General features: G+C 45.0%; 1 protein-coding gene across 8 annotated transcripts in view; it reads right to left on the bottom strand.

Annotated features, from left to right (window-relative positions):
• Positions 1–1,770: 1,770 nt before the first annotated feature.
• Positions 1,771–19,478, bottom strand: part of ACSF3 (acyl-CoA synthetase family member 3) — a 243,014-nt gene continuing 225,306 nt past the window's right edge. For 7 of the 8 annotated variants that reach the window (XM_038754789.1, XM_038754788.1, XM_038754786.1 and 4 more), the window contains one exon: positions 1,771–2,438. In XM_038754789.1, coding sequence (XP_038610717.1) covers positions 2,321–2,438 — 118 coding nt within the window. In that variant the 3' untranslated portion in view covers positions 1,771–2,320. Of the gene's footprint in view, positions 2,439–10,903; positions 10,961–19,478 lie in introns of all 8 variants that reach the window. The other variant, XM_038754791.1, reaches the window with a different exon arrangement.

Below are 19,478 nucleotides of genomic sequence, written 5' to 3'. Positions count from 1 at the left end.
CCAAGCATTGTGCTCTGCATACAGTAAGCGCTCAATAAAAATGATTGAATGAATGAATGAATCTCTGCTTCACCTTGGCAAACTCCCCAGCTTTGACCTCTTCCTATCCCAGTGGTGGCGTCTCCTTCATCATCATCAGTAGTATTTAATTTATTTATTCATTCATTCATTCAATCGTATTTATTGAGCGCTTACTGTGTGCAGAGCACTGTACTAAGCTTGGGAAGTACAAGTTGGCAACATATAGAGACGGTCCCTACCCAACAGCGGGCTCACAGTCTAGAAGAGGGAGACAGACAACAGAACAAAACGTATTAACAAAATAAAATAAATAGAATAAATATGTACAAGTAAAATAGAGTAATAAATATGTACAAACATATATACATATATACAGGTGCTGTGGGGAGGGGAAGGAGGTAAGGTGGGGGGATGGGGAGGGGAAGGAGGGGGCTCAGTCTGGGAAGGCCTCCTGGAGGAGGTGAGCTCTCAGTAGGGCTTTGAAGGGAGGAAGAGAGCTAGCTTGGCGGATGTGTAGAGGGAGGGCATTCCAGGCCAGGGGGATGACGTGGGCCGGGTGTCGATGGGGGGACAGGCGAGAACGAGGCACGGTGAGATTAGCGGCAGAGGAGTGGAGGGTGTGGGCTGGGCTGTAGAAGGAGAGAAGGGAGGTGAGGTAGGAGGGGGTGAAGTGATGGACAGCCTTGAAGCCGAGGGTGAGGAGTTTTTGCCTGAGCTATTTATTGAGCACTTACTGCGTGCAGAGCGCTGTACTAAGCTCTTAGGGGAGTACAACAGAGTTGGAAGACATGTTCCCTGCCCACAATCAGCTGACAGCCTAGAGCGGGAGTCAGATGTTAATGTAAATAATTTTGCCATCAGTGAGCAATCTGGTTCATGCCAGATGATACCCTCTCCTCTGCTGCTCTCTTTTGAGGGAACCTCACCTCTTATCACTCAACTCACGTTGAAGGGAATGGCCCCACCCATGCCACTTTCACAACAATTCGCCTCCTCCATCCTCACCTTTTCAGTTATTTATTGTAGTCATCCTTTGCTCCTTCCCCCTATCAAGATAAATCAATTAATATAATTTAAGATCAAAAGCAATGACCCAAGGCCTGGCTTTGGTGAGCCATCTGGAGCCAGAGGTACGAGGAGTCTGTGGTGTGGAAATCTGGGGCCAGAGGGAGTACACATACACAAAAAGGCATTTACGCAGGATGTTTTTGCATAATCTGGGTGGAATGCATTTTACTGAATTCTAGTTAGGAGATTTTCAATCAACAGCTCCATGCCGGAACCACATGCTCACTCAGCCACCTCTCTCAGGGAGATTTGAATAGTTAATTAATAATGGCATTTATTGAGCACTTACTATGTGCAAAGCACTGTTCTAAGCACTGGGGAGGTTACAAGGTGATTAGGTTGTCCCATGTGGGGCTCACAGTCTTAGCCCCTATTTTACAGATGAGGTAACTGAGGCACAGAGAAGTTAAGTGACTTGCCCAAAGTCACACAGCTGACAATTGGCGGAGCCGGGATTTGAATTCATGAACTTTGACTTCAAAGCCCGTGCTCTTTCCAGTGAGCCACACTGCTTCTTGTTAGGGGTAGGGGCACAAGGCAAAAAAACCCCACTGGGTGTAGTTGTCATGATCACAGCTTGATAGCCACAACATCCCATCCCCTCCAAACGTTTAGAGTTTGTGTCGTGCAAACTCAAACCACGCAAAAAAAGACCTTTATAGATGACAGGCACAAAGCAGGCTGGATGCCTCAGACCGAGCCTTTTTATTTAATTTTGTTTAGAATACAGTATTTCCTCCTCTGTTTCACTGCTGACAGTCATGTGGCTGCTCCTGGAGCTTTCAGTTCAACTTAATTCATGTCTTCCAGCCAACAGCAATGCCAGGTCTGTCGCTGGAAAATAAAGCTGGATACCACAGGTTCTAAGTAGCCAGCCCCTGGATATGGTAGGATATGAGGGAGAAGAACCTCCATTTCCCATTCCCTTACTGAACCATCAATGTGAGTCTTGTTTGGTAATAATAAAACACTCCTAATCACTGCATGGACAGTGCAGAGAACAGCTGTCTTGTTTGTCCTGTCAGAATGGGAGAGAAGGAAGTACATCTGTATGATCCTTGATTTTTTTTCAGCTACTCTAAGACAGAGATCAAACTAAACCAATCAACCTCAAAGTCCGGGGACAGGTGACTAAGGGAACATGGTGTCGGTCTCTCTAATCTTGAGGCAGGTCCCAGCAAGGTGCCCCGCATTTGACATGCCGCTTCTTGTCCTGTAGATCCCAAGGCTCTTAAGCCGGGTAGAACTGCTTGAGGAGGTCCTTCTTATTGATTTTCCCCATCTGGTTTCGTGGGATTTCCTCCACCAGGAGAAGTTCCGAAGGGATGGTGTAGGGAGCCATGCGATCTCTGGGAAAGAAAAGCACATGAATAAATTCAAGGCAGCAGGACTGTTCGGAGAGTCATTCATTCAATTGTATTTATTGAGCATCTACTGTGCGCAGAGCACTGTACTAAGTGCTTGTGAAGTACAAGTCGGCAACATATAGAGACGGCCCCTACCCAACAACGGGCTCACAGTCTAGAAGGGGGAGACAGACAACAAAACAAAATATGTAGACAAGTGTCAAAACAGTCAGAATAAATAGAATTATAGCTATATGCACATAATAATGATGGCATTTATTAAGCACTTACTATGTGCAAAGCACTGTTCTAAGTGCTGGGGAGGTTACAAGGTGATCAGGTTGTCCCACGGGGGGCTCACAGTCTTAATCCCCATTTTCCAGATGAGGTAACTGAGGCACAGAGAAGTTAAGTGACTTGCCCAAAGTCACACAACTGACAACTGGCAGAGCTGGGATTTGAACCCCTGACCTCTGACTCCAAAGCCCGGGCTCTTTCCACTGAGTCACGCTGTTAACAAAACAGAGTAGTACATACGTACAAGTGAAATAGAGTAATAAATCTGTACAAATATATACACCGTCTGTGGGGAGGGAAAGGAGGTAGGGTGGTGGAGGGGATGGGGAAGAGGAGAGGAAAAGGGGGGCTCAGTCTGGGTAGGCTTCCTGGAGAAGGTGAGCTTTCATTAGGGCTTCCTGCTTATGACCTGTGCTAGTCTTCTGGAGTCCCATATAGGGAAGTCATCTTAGAGAACTGCTTCTTTAAACCATCCTGTCTGCCTGTTGATCCATCTTGGTTTTTTTATTATTGTATTTGGTAAGTGCTCATCATGTGCCAGCACTGTACTTAGTGCTGGGATAGATACAAGCTAATCAGATTGGACCCAATCCTTGTCCCAGATGGGGTTCACTGTGAACCCCATTTTAAGGATGAGGTAACTAAAGCACAGAAAAGTTAGGTGAGTTGCCCAAGCTCACACAGCAGACAAGTCGCAGAGCTAGGGTTCTGATTCCACTAGGCCATGCTACTTTCTCTCTATTTTCCCCTCTTATTAAGTACCCTAATGGTCTACGAAGTTGGGGGAGTGTGCCATCTTCTCTAGAACTGTGAGACCTCAGCCCGCCCCAGAAAATATGTTGATTATATTGGAATTTCAAGCAATTTCATCAGTGACAGTTATGAGTCATAACCAACATCCAGGAGGGTTTCAACAAGGAGGTCTGGGAACACACTCAGATCACCAGGATTGAGGCCATGCTCATGAGGGTTTTCCAAGCTGGTACTTGGGAGGAGAACGGGAGATAGAGGAGAATGGAAGACAGCAGTTTACCCAACCAGTTGCTGGCTGATGAATTGAAATTGGGCATGTGAAAAGAGAGAAGGGAGACACAGTGAAGCACAGCCTCAAATAAGGTGCTAGAACAGCAGGCTGTTAGAGACAAAGGCAAGATTGAAGCCTGGGGTGTGACCATCGGGAGTTGGGTAATTCCCCTTCAGCAGAGACTTTGCTAGAAGGGGAGACAGAGAATTAGATTTGAAAACAGTAACAGGTGCTGCAAGCCAGTCAGTTGATTGCATCTATTGAGCACTTCCTGCGTGCAGAGCAATGAATGGACACATTTCCCTGCCCAAAAGGAATTTAGTCCAGAGGGGGAGAGAGAAATTAACATAAATAATAATAATGATGGTATTTGTTAAGCGCTTACTATGTGCAAAGCACTGTTCTAAGCGCTGGGGGGATACAAGGTGATCAGGTTGTCCCACGGGGGGCTCACAGTCTTAATCCCCATTTTCCAGATGAGGTAACTGAGGCACAGAGAAGTGAAGTGACTTGCCCAAAGTCACACAGCTGACAAGTGGCGGAGCCAGGATTAGAACCCATGACCTCTGACTCCCAAGCCCAGGCTCTCTCCACTGAGCCATGCTGCTTCATAAGTGCTGTGGGGCTGGGAGAGGGGATGAATGCAGGGAGTAAATGGAAATACATCAGCATCACAAAGGATAATTTTCAATCAGTCATATTTATTGAGCACTTATTGTACGTGGAGCACTGTACTAAGCACTTGGGAGAGTACAGTATAAGAGTGGGTAGACATGTTCCTTGCCCATAATGAACTAGTATATATTTTTAGCATTTTTTCAGCCATACCTGCTTATATGCAAAAGTATCTCACTGAACTAATTCAGAGGACAATTCTCTCTCGCTCTCTCTCTTCCCCACCCCGATACCCCCTTTGCCCTCTCCTTCCTCTCCCAATCACTTCTCCTTCCCCTTTCTTCCAATCTCAACATTTCCTTACTCCTGTTCCCCTCAAAGACACATCCCATATTGCCAAGATGAAAAACTGGGTCCATTTTTAGCACAATGAAGAAAGTCTCCTCAAGGAATGGCAATCTAAGTGATTATACTCAACCGCTCCGGCAGCTGAGGCTCTTTATGCCATCTCTCCTCTCTCTTCCTCAAAGCAATTGCTTGGAGAGGCTCCAGAGTCCAGAACAGATAGTACTGGAGAAAGAGCAAGAATGATGCATGGTTTTATCACTCCCTGTCTTTTTTTTTTTTTCCTTCCCCTTTCAGGTCTGTGCGTTTCAGAGCTCTCTGCTTTGGTCACCCTCTACATATCTGTTTATGTGTTTATATCTGGTTATGTATGCACAAGGCAAACCTAACAGCAGGTTGAAAACTGTATTGGCTCTGCCAATTGCCAGCTGTGTGACTTTGGGCAAGTCACTTCACTTCTCTGGGCCTCAGACTTTGCACACAGTAAGCGCTTAATAAATGCTATCATTATTATTACTAGTGAACCATGGCCTTCTTAATTGCCTTAATGATACCCTCTGCATTTGGCAGCTAATGTTAGACGTGGTACTAGTATCTTTTGTTGAAATTGGCATAGAAAGGCTGGAAAATGATGGACCGAAGTGACCATACAAGGTATTTTCCCTTGGGCAAACCTTCTGATTAGCCAAGGAGGTTTCCTGATTGACAGCTGTCAGCTAGTGCTAGTGGAAGAGCATTCATTCATTCAATCAATCGTATTTATTGAGCACTTACTGTGTGCAGAGCACTGTACTAAGCGCTTGGGAAGTACAAATTGGCAATATATAGAGACGGTCCCTAACCAACAGTGGGCTCACAGTCTAGAAGAGGTTCAGCCTCTCTCTTTAGAAAGGAAATGTGCGAAAGAGCAAAACATTTGCTTTGTTCTTTCAACAAATTCACCTAGGAGTTGATAATGTAAAATCAAATCCTGTATTTACTCACAGAGCTGCCCTACTTTTTTGCAAAACAGGGCAGGAGTTATTCCAGGGGAAATTAAGTATAGCAATAAGGTGGGCAGGAGAAAACAGAAGATGATAAAAAAGGGAGAGGAAAGGAGGGGACAGTTTTGTTGTCTGTCTTCCCCTTCTAGACTGTGAGCCCGTTGTTGGGCAGGGACTGTCTCTATATATTGCCAACTTGTACTCCCAAGCGCTTAGTACAGTGCTCTGCACACAGTAAGTGCTCAATAAATATGACTGAATGAATGAAAGAGGGGATGCATCTCTTACTCCTACTGCCCTCTCCCAAGTGCTGCGTCCAGTAGGCACTCAATGAATGAGCATACCACTCCTTTTAAAAAAGAAACCCTCACAGCTCAAGTCTGTATCCCGGATGTCCCAACCCATCCTTTCCTCCAACCCTGGTTAGAGTTGCTCTCAGTGCTTTCAAAAATGATCTTTTATTTCCTCCTCACAAATAGGGAGCGGGAGAAATTATGCTGTTGAGGTAATAATGTAACAGTATGGTAATTAGATTATTGTAGCTCTATTAATTAGATCATTGTATTCTCTATTGAATCACTTATTCTTGTATTTATCTAAATAGAAGCCCCTATTCATTCATTCATTCATTCAATTGCATTTATTGAGCGCTTATTGTGTGCACAGCACTGTACTAAGCGCTTGGGAAGTACAAATCGGCAACATATAGAGACGGTCCCTACCCAACAACGGGCTCACAGTCTAGAAGCCCCCTTGTCTCCCTCTCCATCCCCACCATCTTACCTCCTTCCCTTCCCCACAGCACCTGTATATATGTATATATATTTGTACATATTCATTACTCTATTTATTTATTTATTTATTTTACTTGTACATATCTATCCTATTTATTTTATTTTGTTAGTATGCTTGGTTTTGTTTTCTGTCTCCCCCTTTTAGACTGTGAGCCCACTGTTGGGTAGGGACTGTCTCTATATGTTGCCAATTTGTACTTCCCAAGCGCTTAATACAGTGCTCTGCACATAGTAAGCGCTCAATAAATACGACTGATTGACTGATAGAAGGGGAGACAGACAACAAAACAAAACATATTAACAAAATAAAATAAATAGAATAGTAAATATGTACAAGAGTACGTACATATTTCTCTCCAACCCCATTCAGTTCTAGGACTTTTCACTTTCCCCCCATCTCCTTAGTCTTGATGGTATGAGTTAGAGGGGAGACATGGTTGAAAGTAAGTAGAGGGGTGATTAATGAGGCGATTTTCAGAGGCAGGACAAAAGTAAATAGGTGAATTATTTTACCCTTCTGAAGAACCAGATTTTGGGGGTGGGAAAGGAGGGGGGAGTCTTAAATCTAGGGAGAAGGTGGTTTTGAAGCTACAGGTCAGGAGGGTTTGGTTAACAGAATGCCCCAAATGGGTGATAAATAGTACCTCCCTCCATCTCCCCAGCCGGTTTAAGGGATGTTGATGGAGTGGCCTAAATCCTGCTGAAGATCAGCATGGAGACGGCTTTTCATTTCTTCCTTGGCACCTAGCAACCAAGGAAGAAAGGAAGTGCCACGGTAGGTAGATCAACTGAAACAGAACTGATTCCATGTAGTTTTCTCCTCTCATAAAAAAAAAAAACTGATGAAAAGTAATATTCTATAAGTCACTCATTCATATTTGTTTCAACCAATTGTATTCTATTATGATACTCAGGCAAATAGGCAACAGTCACTCACTAGGTCTCAAGATTCCTTACTAGGCTGCCCATCCCCTAGATGATGCGCGACTCAGTGGAAAGAGCCCGGGCTTTGGAGTCAGAGGTCATGGGTTCAAATCCCGGCTCCACCAACTGTCAGCTGTGTGACAGTGGGCAAGTCACTTAACTTCTCTGTGCCTCAGTTACCTCATCTGTAAAATGGGGATGAAGACTGTGAGCCCTCCCCGTGGGACAACCTGATCACCTTGTATCCTCCTCAGCACTCAGATCAGTGCTTTGCACATAGTAAGTGCTTAATAAATGCCATTATTATTATTATTATGACAGCAAAACAAATGAAATCCACATTTTTCACTACCCAGCCTTTGTCAAGTGGCCCAATGGCCATACGCAAAACTGCATTAAGATATGCAGCGTTAGAACCTAGTTTCTAGGCATCATGGAGGAAGAAGTTACTTTGGTACTCCTAGTTATGTCAGGTTGCATTGCCAGCAATTGAATGGGCCTGAGAAATCCCAAACCGTGGCCTCAACAGATGGAACCATTTATAAATAAACATGAGTCTAATAGCTTTCTAGGACTGTGTACATCTGCCCGCAACCAGCAAGGATCAGCGGACAGAATGAAGTACACTGGCGATATGCCTTAATGGTGCCATTATCACGCAATAACGTAGCGCTGTTACTGCGTCCGGCGGCAAACTGACAGGGTTACGGCTATGGCTTCTCACAGCCAGCAGAGCTTTCAGGTTGACCCGCTGTGATCTCGGGGCGGGAGTGACAATTTATGGTCTCACTTCTGAGCCGGCTTTGGTGATCAGTTGCAGAGGTGAAATCCCAGTAGTCAGTGGCCTGGTTTTGGCAAACCCCTTGTGTGAGCAGTCTGGACTGTCCAGGTATCACTTGGACCATGTAGGAGACACCCCCACCTTGAATGTTCCCAGACTCAGATGCCCTCGCAGCTATGGAATCGATCAGATGGGATGTAGAGAAGTAAGAGCACTGGCCTGGGACTCATGAGGTTATGGGTTCTAATCCTGGATCCGCCACTTGTCTGCTGTGTAACCTTGGGCAAGTCGCTTTGTTCCTTTGTGCCTCAGTTACCTCATCTGTAAAATGGGGATTGAGCCTGTGAGCCTCACATGGGACGGCGACTGTGCCCAATCCGAGTTGCTTGTATCCACCCCAGCGCTTAGTACAGTGCCGGGCACATAGTAAGTTTAGCAAATGCCATAATTATTATTATTATTGTTATTATCAAATGCTTAGTACAATGCTCTGCACACAGTAAGTACTCAATAAATACGACTGAATGAATGGTGCTCTTTAGCGCTTAGAACAGTGCATTGCACATAGTAAGCGCTTAACAACTACCATCATTATTATTATTATTCCTTGCCTCAATACCTGGATGGTAGAGACAAGCAGGCCACCAGCAGGACTACACTTTTCCAGAAAAGCGAATGGGTGTGTGGGCTCCAGGCACAAAAACCTTCTGTAGTTCATTTCCCTGCACCCTGAGCCATATAATCCCTCCAGTCAACTTCAGCGCTTACAAACGTATTCACACCCTCCTTAGCACTCATGTCTGTGTATAGCATACTCAAATATCTATTTTGATCACTCAACTTGTAAATATCTTTATGTTTTTCTCTCCAGTTAGAGAGTAAGCTCTTCGTGGGGACTGTAAATTCATTGAGGGAATGGACTGTATCCCCTAATTCTGCTGTACTCTCCAAAGCAGTTGGTCCAATGCTCTGCACAGAGTAAGTGCTCAATAAATACCTTTGATTTTTTTTATGGTATTAAGTGCTTACTATGTGCCAGGCATTGATTGAAGGACTGTGGTAAATGACTGTATCACTTTATTCTCTATCTCCAAACCCTTAGTAGAGTGCACAAAATGGCCACTCAATAAATACCAAGACTACTTCTACTACTTTTTTTTTTTGGTATTTATTAAGCACTTACTATGTGCCAGGCATTGAACTAATTATTGGGGTAGATACAAGCTAATCAGGTTGGACACGGTCCAGGTCCCACATGGGGTTCAAAGTCTTCACCCTCATTTTATAGATGGGGAAACTGAGGCTTGGAGAAGTAAAATGACTTGCCCAAGGTCACACAGCAGATGTGTGGAGGAGCCGGGATAAGAACCTAGATCCTTTTGACACCTAGGCTCGTGCTCTATCTACTAAGTGACATTGCTTCTTGGGCCGCTACTACTACTATAATCAGGAACCTCTGTATGGTAGAGAAGCTCTCTAGCTGGGATCTCTGCTGGCTGGCCCATATTTACTCAAATTTAGAATTTTACAAATGTGACCCGAGAGGGAAGCTACCCTTGACGCAGATGAAACTTTTTTTTTTTAATGGTACTAAAAGCTTTTTATGTGCCAGGCACTGTACTAAACACTGGGGTAGATACAAAATAATTTTAGATACAAGATAATCAGGTTGGACACAGTCCATGTCCCATGTGGGGCTCACAGTCTTCATCCCCATTTTATAGATGAGGTAACTGAGGCCTAGAGAAGTTAAGTGACTTGGCCAAGGTAACTCGGGAGACTTGAGCCCACCTAAGACCCATCTGTGCTTGGAATGGGTTGGATGAGGGAAATTTAAAAGGATTGAAAGATGATAATAATAATAATAATAATGTTGGTATTTGTTAAGTACTTACTAGGTGCCAAGCACTGTTCTAAGCGCTGGGGTAGATACAAGGGAATCAGGTTGTCCCACGTGGGGCTCACAGTCTTAATCCCCATTTTGCAGATGAGGTAACTGAGGCACAAAGAAGTTGAGTGACGTGCTCAAAGTCACACAGCTGACAAGTGGCGAAGCCGGAATTAGAACCCATGACCTCTGATTCCCAAGCCCGGGCTCTTTCGACGGTGAGGAAGAGGCCAAAGTCAGGGTTCTTATTCCAGGAGTTTGTACTCAGGTAGTACAGGTACCAAGAATGAAGGCCCAATTCATTTCCGGACATCTTTTATGTGCCAAAATGTGTGTGAAAGTACAGTACCCACAGACACACCTAACTGCCACACTTTTAAATATGACTCCAGATGACACTCCCCAGCTTGGTCATTACAGGTTGGGAACTGAGGTCTGAGTGCTAGCTCTTGCCTAGTAAAGCAGGATCACCTGTGGAGGTTTAGGTCAACATTATCATCATCCTTGTTATCTCCATTGTTTACTAAGCCCTTACATTGTATACTGGGGAGAGTAAAGATAAGTTGATGGGCTCTGATCCAGTCCCAGATGTACTGCAGAACAAGCATCCTTTAAAACAAACCCTTTCACTCTACAAACATCAGATCTGGGCACCTCCTAAGTCCTGAAAATGGGCCCTTCTCCTTGACTTTAAAATAAGACTTTGTTTGTGGAGGATGACGAAAATGGAATGTGAATAGGAGACTGCTGCTGTTCCCCAGAGATCTCAGAGCTTCCCCCAAGGGATGTCACACTGAGTATTTTCAGCATTTCCTACCTGCAAGTCCCAATCTTACTGGCTTGGCCTTCCTTCAACCATCACATTTCCCTCATCCTGGAATTAGAATAAAAAAAAAAGCAAGGCCAAAGCATTCAGCCATGATTATTACATACCCTATTAGAATGAACAGGCAATTAAATATGTATTACTAGGAAATAAATAATTTGCCATATCCAGTTTCTTTTGCTTTTTGATTAATGGGTGAAAACATCTCTGCCACATTCTAGCAGAAAGAATGATCTATACAGCATTTCACTGACACCCCACTGCAATTTTTATATTGCTCTCTCATCTCCGGTGATTCCCACGGCTCTCCTACCAGCTGCTCTAGCTTCTCCCCTAAGCCACCCGCAACACCACTCTGCTTTATCCAACGTTCTCCCCTCATTTTTCTAGTTCACATCCGTGTACAGCTAGCGTACTGTCTTGGGTTTATTGAACTAGTTGATCAACTCACTTCTTTGGTTGAGTCTGTCTTGGGTGAAATTTCCTTAAAGGCGGCAGGAACCATATTTTTTTCCTGGTCTGCACCCTTATTCCCTAGCGTCTAGTTCAGTTTGAGTCTTCAACAAGTGTACTGCTGAGCAGTTTGGTAAAAAAAAAAAAAAAAAAAAAAAAAAGAACTCTGGTGGATGACTCAATCTAGGTTGGACTTGAGGAGACAAGTTAGCAGCCCTGTGGAATAACTTCCTTATGTTGTCATGGGATTGGTTCAGTGGTTCTCACGGTTGACAGGTGACAGGGGGGCTGGTGACACCCTGTAATATTAGTCTTCTTCCGGCCGGTCTGCACAGTGAGGGGGGCAGAGACCAAGACACTCTCAGTCATTCAGGTTTCAGGAGTGGTGTCAGAAGGGGGACTAATTGTATGTCTCTCTGTTTATGCTTGTTTGCCTCTATTCACTCACTCACAGCTCGTGTTAATTTGAGCTAAGTGTTAGGTTTGTTTCTTGGAGAATCATGGCTAAAACAAAACTTCCAATTGAAAAACTCAGTCAAGAGAAACCTGATTGCCTGTTGTAGTGCTGATCCCCGTTTCTGGTTTCCTGTGGGCATCTAAGTAAACACTAACTCAATTGAATAATTCCCAACATCTCTCTAGCAGTCAATAGAATGTATCAACTTTGGAATTATAAACTCTGGCTTCGATTAAGCTGGAGACTCCCCACCGTTACGCCCTTTGTGTTTCCTTAGCTTTCCTTGGGTTGCCTATCCCTTCCCCAGATCCCCCTTTCTCTGGATGTCCCTTCCCCAACTCACCCCCACCAGTATCCCTCCCCCTGGGTAGGGCTGTCCTGACTATCCTGGCCGCCCCCGGTGACATTCCAAGTCCGAGAGGGAATGCGATTCTCCCCCAACGGGGCCTGCTGCTCTCCGGCTGCACCACCCTGGTGGTCAATACAAAGTCACTCCACCCTTCCCTCTAGTTCAACACATCCTGTTCTCTTTAACTCATCACCCCAAACCACCTACCAGAAACTGTGCCTTCTATTAACTCATCCCACTCCAGCGTGTTACTGACCCCCGCACATCCATCTCACCATCTGCCCCCCCCGCAACCACAACATCATTTCACTCTAGCCTCTGGAACATTCCCCACCTCCACTATAGGTAAATTTCCTTCTAGACTGATTTCTGTTCTGCTCACTCCACCTCCTTTCCACCATCACTGACACCCAGCCCTCTCAATCAATCACTCAATGTTACGAATTGAGTGCAGAGCATGACGCTGGATTCCCCCATGCTCCCTCGCAAGGGGGCCTCAACTTCTCTCACTTCCTACAACTCACGGGAAGAGGGGGAGGAGTTGGTCTATTTTTTGACACCCAATTCCATTACTGCCTCTTGCCTTGATCTCTCTATCACATTTGATATTCTCCATACTCCCAACCTCCCAGGATTTATGTACATATCTTTAAATTATATATTATAAATGACCTATTCATATGAATGTCTGTCTCTTCCCCTCTAGACTGTAAGCTCGTTCTGGGCAGGGAACGTGCCTGCTAATTCTGTTGTACTGTACTCTCCCAAGAGCTTAGAACAGTGCTCTGCACATAGTAAGTGCTCAATAAATATACCTGATGGATGGATGGATTGATTGGGCAGGTTGATGGTACTTTTTACAGTTTAGAGGAATTTGGTCAATTAATGACGGATGCTTTTCTGGTACATCACAAGCATGATTTTTTTTAAAGGAAATTTGGTTCAATAGATTCTGAGATAAAGTTTCCGAAAAGTGAATCCAGGATCATTCATTCAATCAATCAGTCATATTTATTGAGTGCTTACTAAGTGCAGAGCACTTTACTAAGTGGGTGGGACAGTACAATGCAACAAAATTAGCAGATATGTTCCCTGCCCATAACACGCTTATATTCCATTAATTTTACTTTTTACCGGAGCCAAGATCAAATCAATCTAGAGAGGGTGAAAGGGTAGACCAGCAGCACTGGGCAACTTCCCAATAAAGCTATATTTGATACACAATCATCATCATGTATTCTCTTCCCTCCATCTCTGTGTATTTTGTATGTGTATTTATGTATGCCCAGGAAAGGATCTACCTGTACCTGGAACTAAAGAGCACAGCCCCTTAGCAGAACATATAGATCTGAACAGATACTAATCGCCCCCTAAAATTAGATATGGCAGCGAAAACAACTGAAAAACAGGTGCCGACATGATTACATGCAAGTCGCTCTGAATTTTGAGAAAGAATATTGTGGTCTCTTACCAGTTATTTTAACTAGAATGTACAGTGTCACTTTCTCTCATTATGTCCATGCTTTTTATTCAGCTCATTTGTAGCTGAAGAAAAATCAACAGCAAAAAGCTGTAGTTCGGATTCAAAAAGTCTGCTTTGCCCTTTTGCAAAGAAAGTTTCCTCTCCCCTCTCTCTGGGTTTCTGCTGGTTGTATGTCACCAACCTGGGGCCGTGCCCAGCTTTGACAGGCAGCTCCCTGGCACTGATTCTAATGCAACATGCCACAAGTCCACCGAGTACCTCCCCCTACCTCCCTCTGAACCCAACCATCGACACATTCTGCCATATGGGAGGCTCTAGCTTAGGACGGTGCTTGTCACCATGAAGTTGGATTGGAGGCGAAAGCTGCAAAATGAATCACTCTGAGGAGGGACATGTGTCTCCTGCCAGCGAGTGTGAGAAGTGGGGAAAACAAACGTAAGTGACATTTAAAATAAAGGAGAGAGACAGGGTGAGCGGGAGAGGGAGAGATTGAAGAGAATAGACAGCTGGTGAGGTGCCTGGGAGCCACCATGAAGAGAAGGGGTAAAGAAGAAGGAGGAGGGAGGGGACGGAGGGTGCCTCTTGGATGATGAAGATTGCTAGGCTCCAAGCACCCTCTTGGACAAACTCTGGCTTACATACTTTTCTCTAAATCTGAAATGCTGCTAGCACTATTAAGGGGAGGGAAGGGAACATGGTTTCAGAATAACAGTATCCAAATCAGCAAATGGAGACAGACACGCACGCACTTCCTTGGCTTTCATTTTGAGAAAAGCCCTTATACAGCAAATCTACAGAAAATGAATCCAGTTTTACATAGCAAAAGGGGATTAGGTTCCAGTTAAAAGTGAGCATTTCATTCATAATCCAAATGAGCAGCAAGATCCCAAAGAAGGGGAAGAAAAGCTAGGTGAAACTCTTCTCTTTTCCCCCTAGAGACGGAATTGTTTGAAAAACATTCTTGAGCTCATTGTTCACAGGTGCCCCTTGCTTTGCAGGTCTGAGAAAAGACAGGGTTCATATAAAGGGATATTGGGTTTTATTGGGTGTGGGGCTTGGAGCCCTCGATAGACAGGGCAACCATAAATCAGGATAAAAAATGAACCAGTAAAAAGAGGGAAGATCAGATATTTCAGGTGAAGGCAGCTTCATCCTCCCCTGAGACACTGTGTTGGAAAGGAAAAACAGAATGTCTCTACTAGACAGAGATGAATGTAGCCAAAGCAAGAGCAGCTGGATGGTAGATAGAGAAATGTCCATTAGGGCTCAGGTTTTTTTTTTTTTTTTTTGGCTCCATAGAGTGATGGGGGAAATGGTTTTACTGGATGGAGTAAAAGAGAAAAGGGAAAAAAAGCAGGGCCTACAGCAGGAGTAAACCTAGCTGGGTTCCAGAGTTGAAGGTGATCTAAGAACATTGGATGACTAACTCTAAGACAAACAATAACCAAGAAAAGCCACTGAATCCCTGGCCTGGAAGGTGCATTTAGTCCATGCCCCTGTCTCTAAGCAGCAAGGTTGTGGGAAAATAAGCAGGCCCTCTACAGACTCTAAAACTGCCCCATCTTCCGTAACTCCTCTTGCTGGGCCTCAGGCTAAAACTCAGGTTCGCTTGCACTGACCACAGAGCCGAGAAAGGCTCAAACCCTTTGAGTGCTGCGGGGCTGCCTCCACTCCAGCCCCTCAACTCCAATTCCTCCATCATGTCCGACTTGACCGAGCAAGAGCGGAAACCTGTGTGAAGCAGCTGTTCTGTAAAATGGGAAATAGAGAGAAATTAATAGGATAAGAGTAAGAGAAGCAGCGTGGTCTAAGTGGAAGAGTAAGGGCCTGTAGATCAGAATACCTGGGTTCTAATCCTGGTTCTCCCAATTGCCAGCTGTGTGATCTTGGGCAAGTCACTTCTCTGGGCCTCAGTTTCCTCATCTATAAAATGGGGATTCAATACCTGCCCTCCCTCCTACTTAGACTGTGTGTCCCATATAGGACAGGGCCTGGGTCCAACATGATTAACTTGCATCTACCCCAGCGCTTAGAACAGTGCTTGGCAGATAGTAAGTACATAAAAAAATACCACCAGCATCATGTACATCAACCTTGGCTCCTTTTCAGTGTAAGCGGATAGGGCAAGAAACTTGCCTTTTCCTGCTTTAATCTACTATCAAGCGTTCAGCACATTGCAGGCACTCAATAAATACCAATTTTGAAGAGGATGATAACTACGCTGTTATTCAACAAGTGTCCAAGTGGAAGAGGAACTGAGAAGCTGCCAGGAGATGCATTTCAGAGTGAGTTTGGAATAAAGGCCCGGGGGTATGTTTGTGTGTGTGTGTGTGTGTGTGTGTGTGTGTGTGTGTGTGTGTGTGTGTGTGTGTGTATGCACACACATGTGGGTGAGGGAGTATGCACAAGCCTTGGAGCCAACTGAGAGAAAATGTAAGGTCAGTAGGTCTAGGGGTAGGTCAGCATTGGAAAACATAATTTCTAATCTCAGCTCTGTTTTTGCCTATGTTTAGAGCTACATAAGTAATTCAACCTCTGCCATATGGAAAACCCACTAATGAGACGAACCCACCAACAGGAGTGCTATGTGGCTGGGGAAATTGATTACTGTAAACATCTCTGGAAATGCAAAAAAGCATTATAGAAGTGATAAGTATTCTTCCAGAAAAGCAAGTATAGTGTCTCCGGTTGCTCTCATTAAGAGCTAAGCAAAAGGCCATGGGAAATTTTTTATCTATCACCATCACTGCGATACCATTTTTTCCTTTCACATTCCAAGTCTTTCACTCCACCTTCTTCCCTATTACTGCTCAGCAGAAGTCCCTCAGAGTATGCTTGACTGAATTAATTTGATGGGGTATCATCAGATTCTACTAGTGTGCAACAAACTGAGAAATTAATACTGGCAAACACAACTGCTGGATAAGCTACAGCTAGATTAAGTTTCCTGTGCCAGCAAAGCTAGGTGAACCACATCAGTGGTGATGGTCAAAGACCTCCCTTGCCATGAAAGTACAGAGGGTAACGGTGGAATCAATCGATGGTATTTATTGAATGCTTATTACGTGGAGAGCACCATACTAAGTGCTTGGGAGAGTACAATACAACAGAATTCATAGACATGATCCCTGCTTATAACGAGGTCACAGTCTAGAAGGAAGTGGGAGGGACAGGCTGACAATGCTCAGAGGATGAGAGTGGTTGGTAGCAATAGTAACAGTAGAAATGTTAGTTTTTATTGAACACCCACTTGGTGAAATGCCTCTGCAATGCATTTGGGAAGTACAAAACAAAGAAATGACAGGTTTCCTGTCTACAGGGAGCTTACACTCCAACAGGGGAGACCGATACTAAAATACCGACCAACAGAGTAATCCAGATAAATAACTGAACGTGCAATTCAGACAACGTATATACAAAAGTACTGAGGATGGGAACAAACAAGTTCCTAAATGTTAGAGATGGCTGAAAGGCTTTGGGGACTGAGTTCTGGGAATGAACTGGAGAAGGCTTGTTGGAGGCGGTGGGATTTTAGGAGGGATTTGAATGTGGGGATAGCTGTGGTCTGTCGGATTTGGGGAAGGCTGAACGATGTTGTTGAAGAGCCTTGAAGTCAACTGTGAGGATCATCTGTTTGAAGCTCAGGGACACAGAAAGCCAGAGAGGGATTTGAGGAGAGACGTGGCTGAGCAGATGACCTAGACCGCAATATGTAGTATAGATTGGAGATACGGTGAGGCTGGAGGCAGGGAGACCAGAAAGAAGGCTGAGACAATATGTTACCACAGCTTTACATCACGATGGCGGCTGGTTGGGCAGAGAGGAAAGGGCAGCTCTGTTGTTAAAGAAGACCCCACAGGATTTGGCAGTAGACTGACTGTGTGAGCTGAAAGGCTGTGAGGAGCTGAGGAAGGATGCCGAGGCTGCAGGCTTCTGGGACAAGGAGGACGTGTTATCGATGGAGGGTGAAAGTCAGGAGGAGGAGTAGGCTCAGGGGAAAAGATGAGCAGGTCTGTTTTAAATATACTGACTTGGAGGAGCTGAAGGGATGTCCAAAGGGGGAGATCATGAAGGGAAGAGGAGAGGTGAGGCCGCAGGTCAGATGAGAGGTCAGGGCTAGAGACACATTTAGGACTCATCCCCACAGAGATGGTAGCTGAAGCCCCGGGAGTGGATGACCTCCTCGAAAGGGTAAAAATAATAATGACGGCATATGTTAAGCACTTACTGTTCATTCATTCTTATTTATTGAGCGCTTACTGTGTGCAGAGCACTGCGCTAAGCACTTGGGAAGTACAAGTTGGCGACATATAGAGACGGTCCCTACCCAACAACGGGCTCACAGACTAGAAGGGGGAGACAGACAACAAAACAAACCACGTGGACAGGTGTCAAGTCATCGGAATAAATGGAATTAAAGCTAAATGCACATCATTAGCAAAATAGAATAGTAAATATGTACAAGTAAAATAGAGTAATAAATCTGTACAAACATATATACAGGTGCTGTGGGGAGGGGAAGGAGGTAGGATGGGGGGATGTCAAGCACTGTTCTAAGCACTGAAGTATACAGTGAAAAGAGAGGGGGACCCCAACAGAACCTCGAGGGAGGATGAGCCAGTGAACAAAACTTAGAAAGGGGACCAGATTAGTACTGTGTCGGCAAAACTGAGGCCAGGAGGTATTTCAAGGAGGAGGGACTGGTCCACAGTGTCAGAAGCCTCTGAGAGGTTGAGGAAGATCAGCTCGTTGAACTTGGCTTGCAGGAGGTCATTGGTGACCTTAAAAAGAACAGTGCTGATGGTGTGAAGGAAGGGGATGAAAGTCTGACCGTGGTAGGTGCATAAAATACTTGGTGGATGGGAAATAGAAGTAATGGGTGTCTCCAACCAATTCTGGGAGTTTGGTTAGGAAAAGGGGCAGGAAGAGGGGGCAGTAACTTGAGGGAGGCCTTGGGTTGAGAAAGGGCTTCTATAGTGCAGGGCCAGGGGCTGGGGCTTGAGCATGTTTGAGGGCAGAGGGGAAGGATTCACCAGAGACCTAAAGGGTGAAAATGGCAGTAGCTGAGAGGAGGAGTGTAGGAGCAAGGGATTTTAAGAGGTGGGAAGAGATAGGGGATAGGGTTAGAGGCACAGGGAGAGGGGTGGATTTAGAGAACAGGGGAGAGAACTCTTGAGAAACATCTGGAAAGCAATGAGCAGCAAGATAAGGAAGTAGCAGTACAGGAAATTGCTGTTCCCCCGAGTGTTTACTCCAGGAACATGGAGACAGATGAGGCAATGCAAAATGCAAAGTAAAATAAATGACGTGGCTAGCAGGGCCCTGGGGTAAGAGAAGGTCAGTGCCAACTGAGGGGAGTGCTACAAATAAGCCCTGGAGGGCCACCAGGCAGTCCAGGGAAAGTTACTGGGACAAGAGGTAAGGCAGACCCAGGGACAGGGAAATCACCTAAAAGGATCATGAGGGAATAAACTGAGTCAAGATTATGGGCCCAGGGGAACAGAGATGGAACACTTGATTCTAAGGTCTCTGCCAATACACCTAAAACTGGGAAGTAGCGTGGCTTAGTGGAAAGAACACGGGCTTGGGAGTCAAAGGTTGTGGGTTCTAATCCCGCCTCCACCATTTGTCAGCTATGTGACTTTGAGCAAGTCACTTAACTTCTCTGTGCCTCAGTTACCTCATCTGTAAAATGGGGATGAAGACTGTGAGCCCCACGGGGGACAACCTGACTATCTTGTATCTCCCCCAGCGCTTAGAATGGTGCCTGGCACATAGTAAGCGCTTAACAGATACCATCATCATTATTATTATTGTTAACCTC

Source organism: Tachyglossus aculeatus, chromosome 11 (assembly GCF_015852505.1).
Source record: "Tachyglossus aculeatus isolate mTacAcu1 chromosome 11, mTacAcu1.pri, whole genome shotgun sequence".
NCBI classification, from domain to species: Eukaryota; Metazoa; Chordata; class Mammalia; order Monotremata; family Tachyglossidae; genus Tachyglossus; species Tachyglossus aculeatus.
Note: the sequence above shows the minus strand (reverse complement) of the source record. Positions and strands in the feature narration are given on the sequence as shown.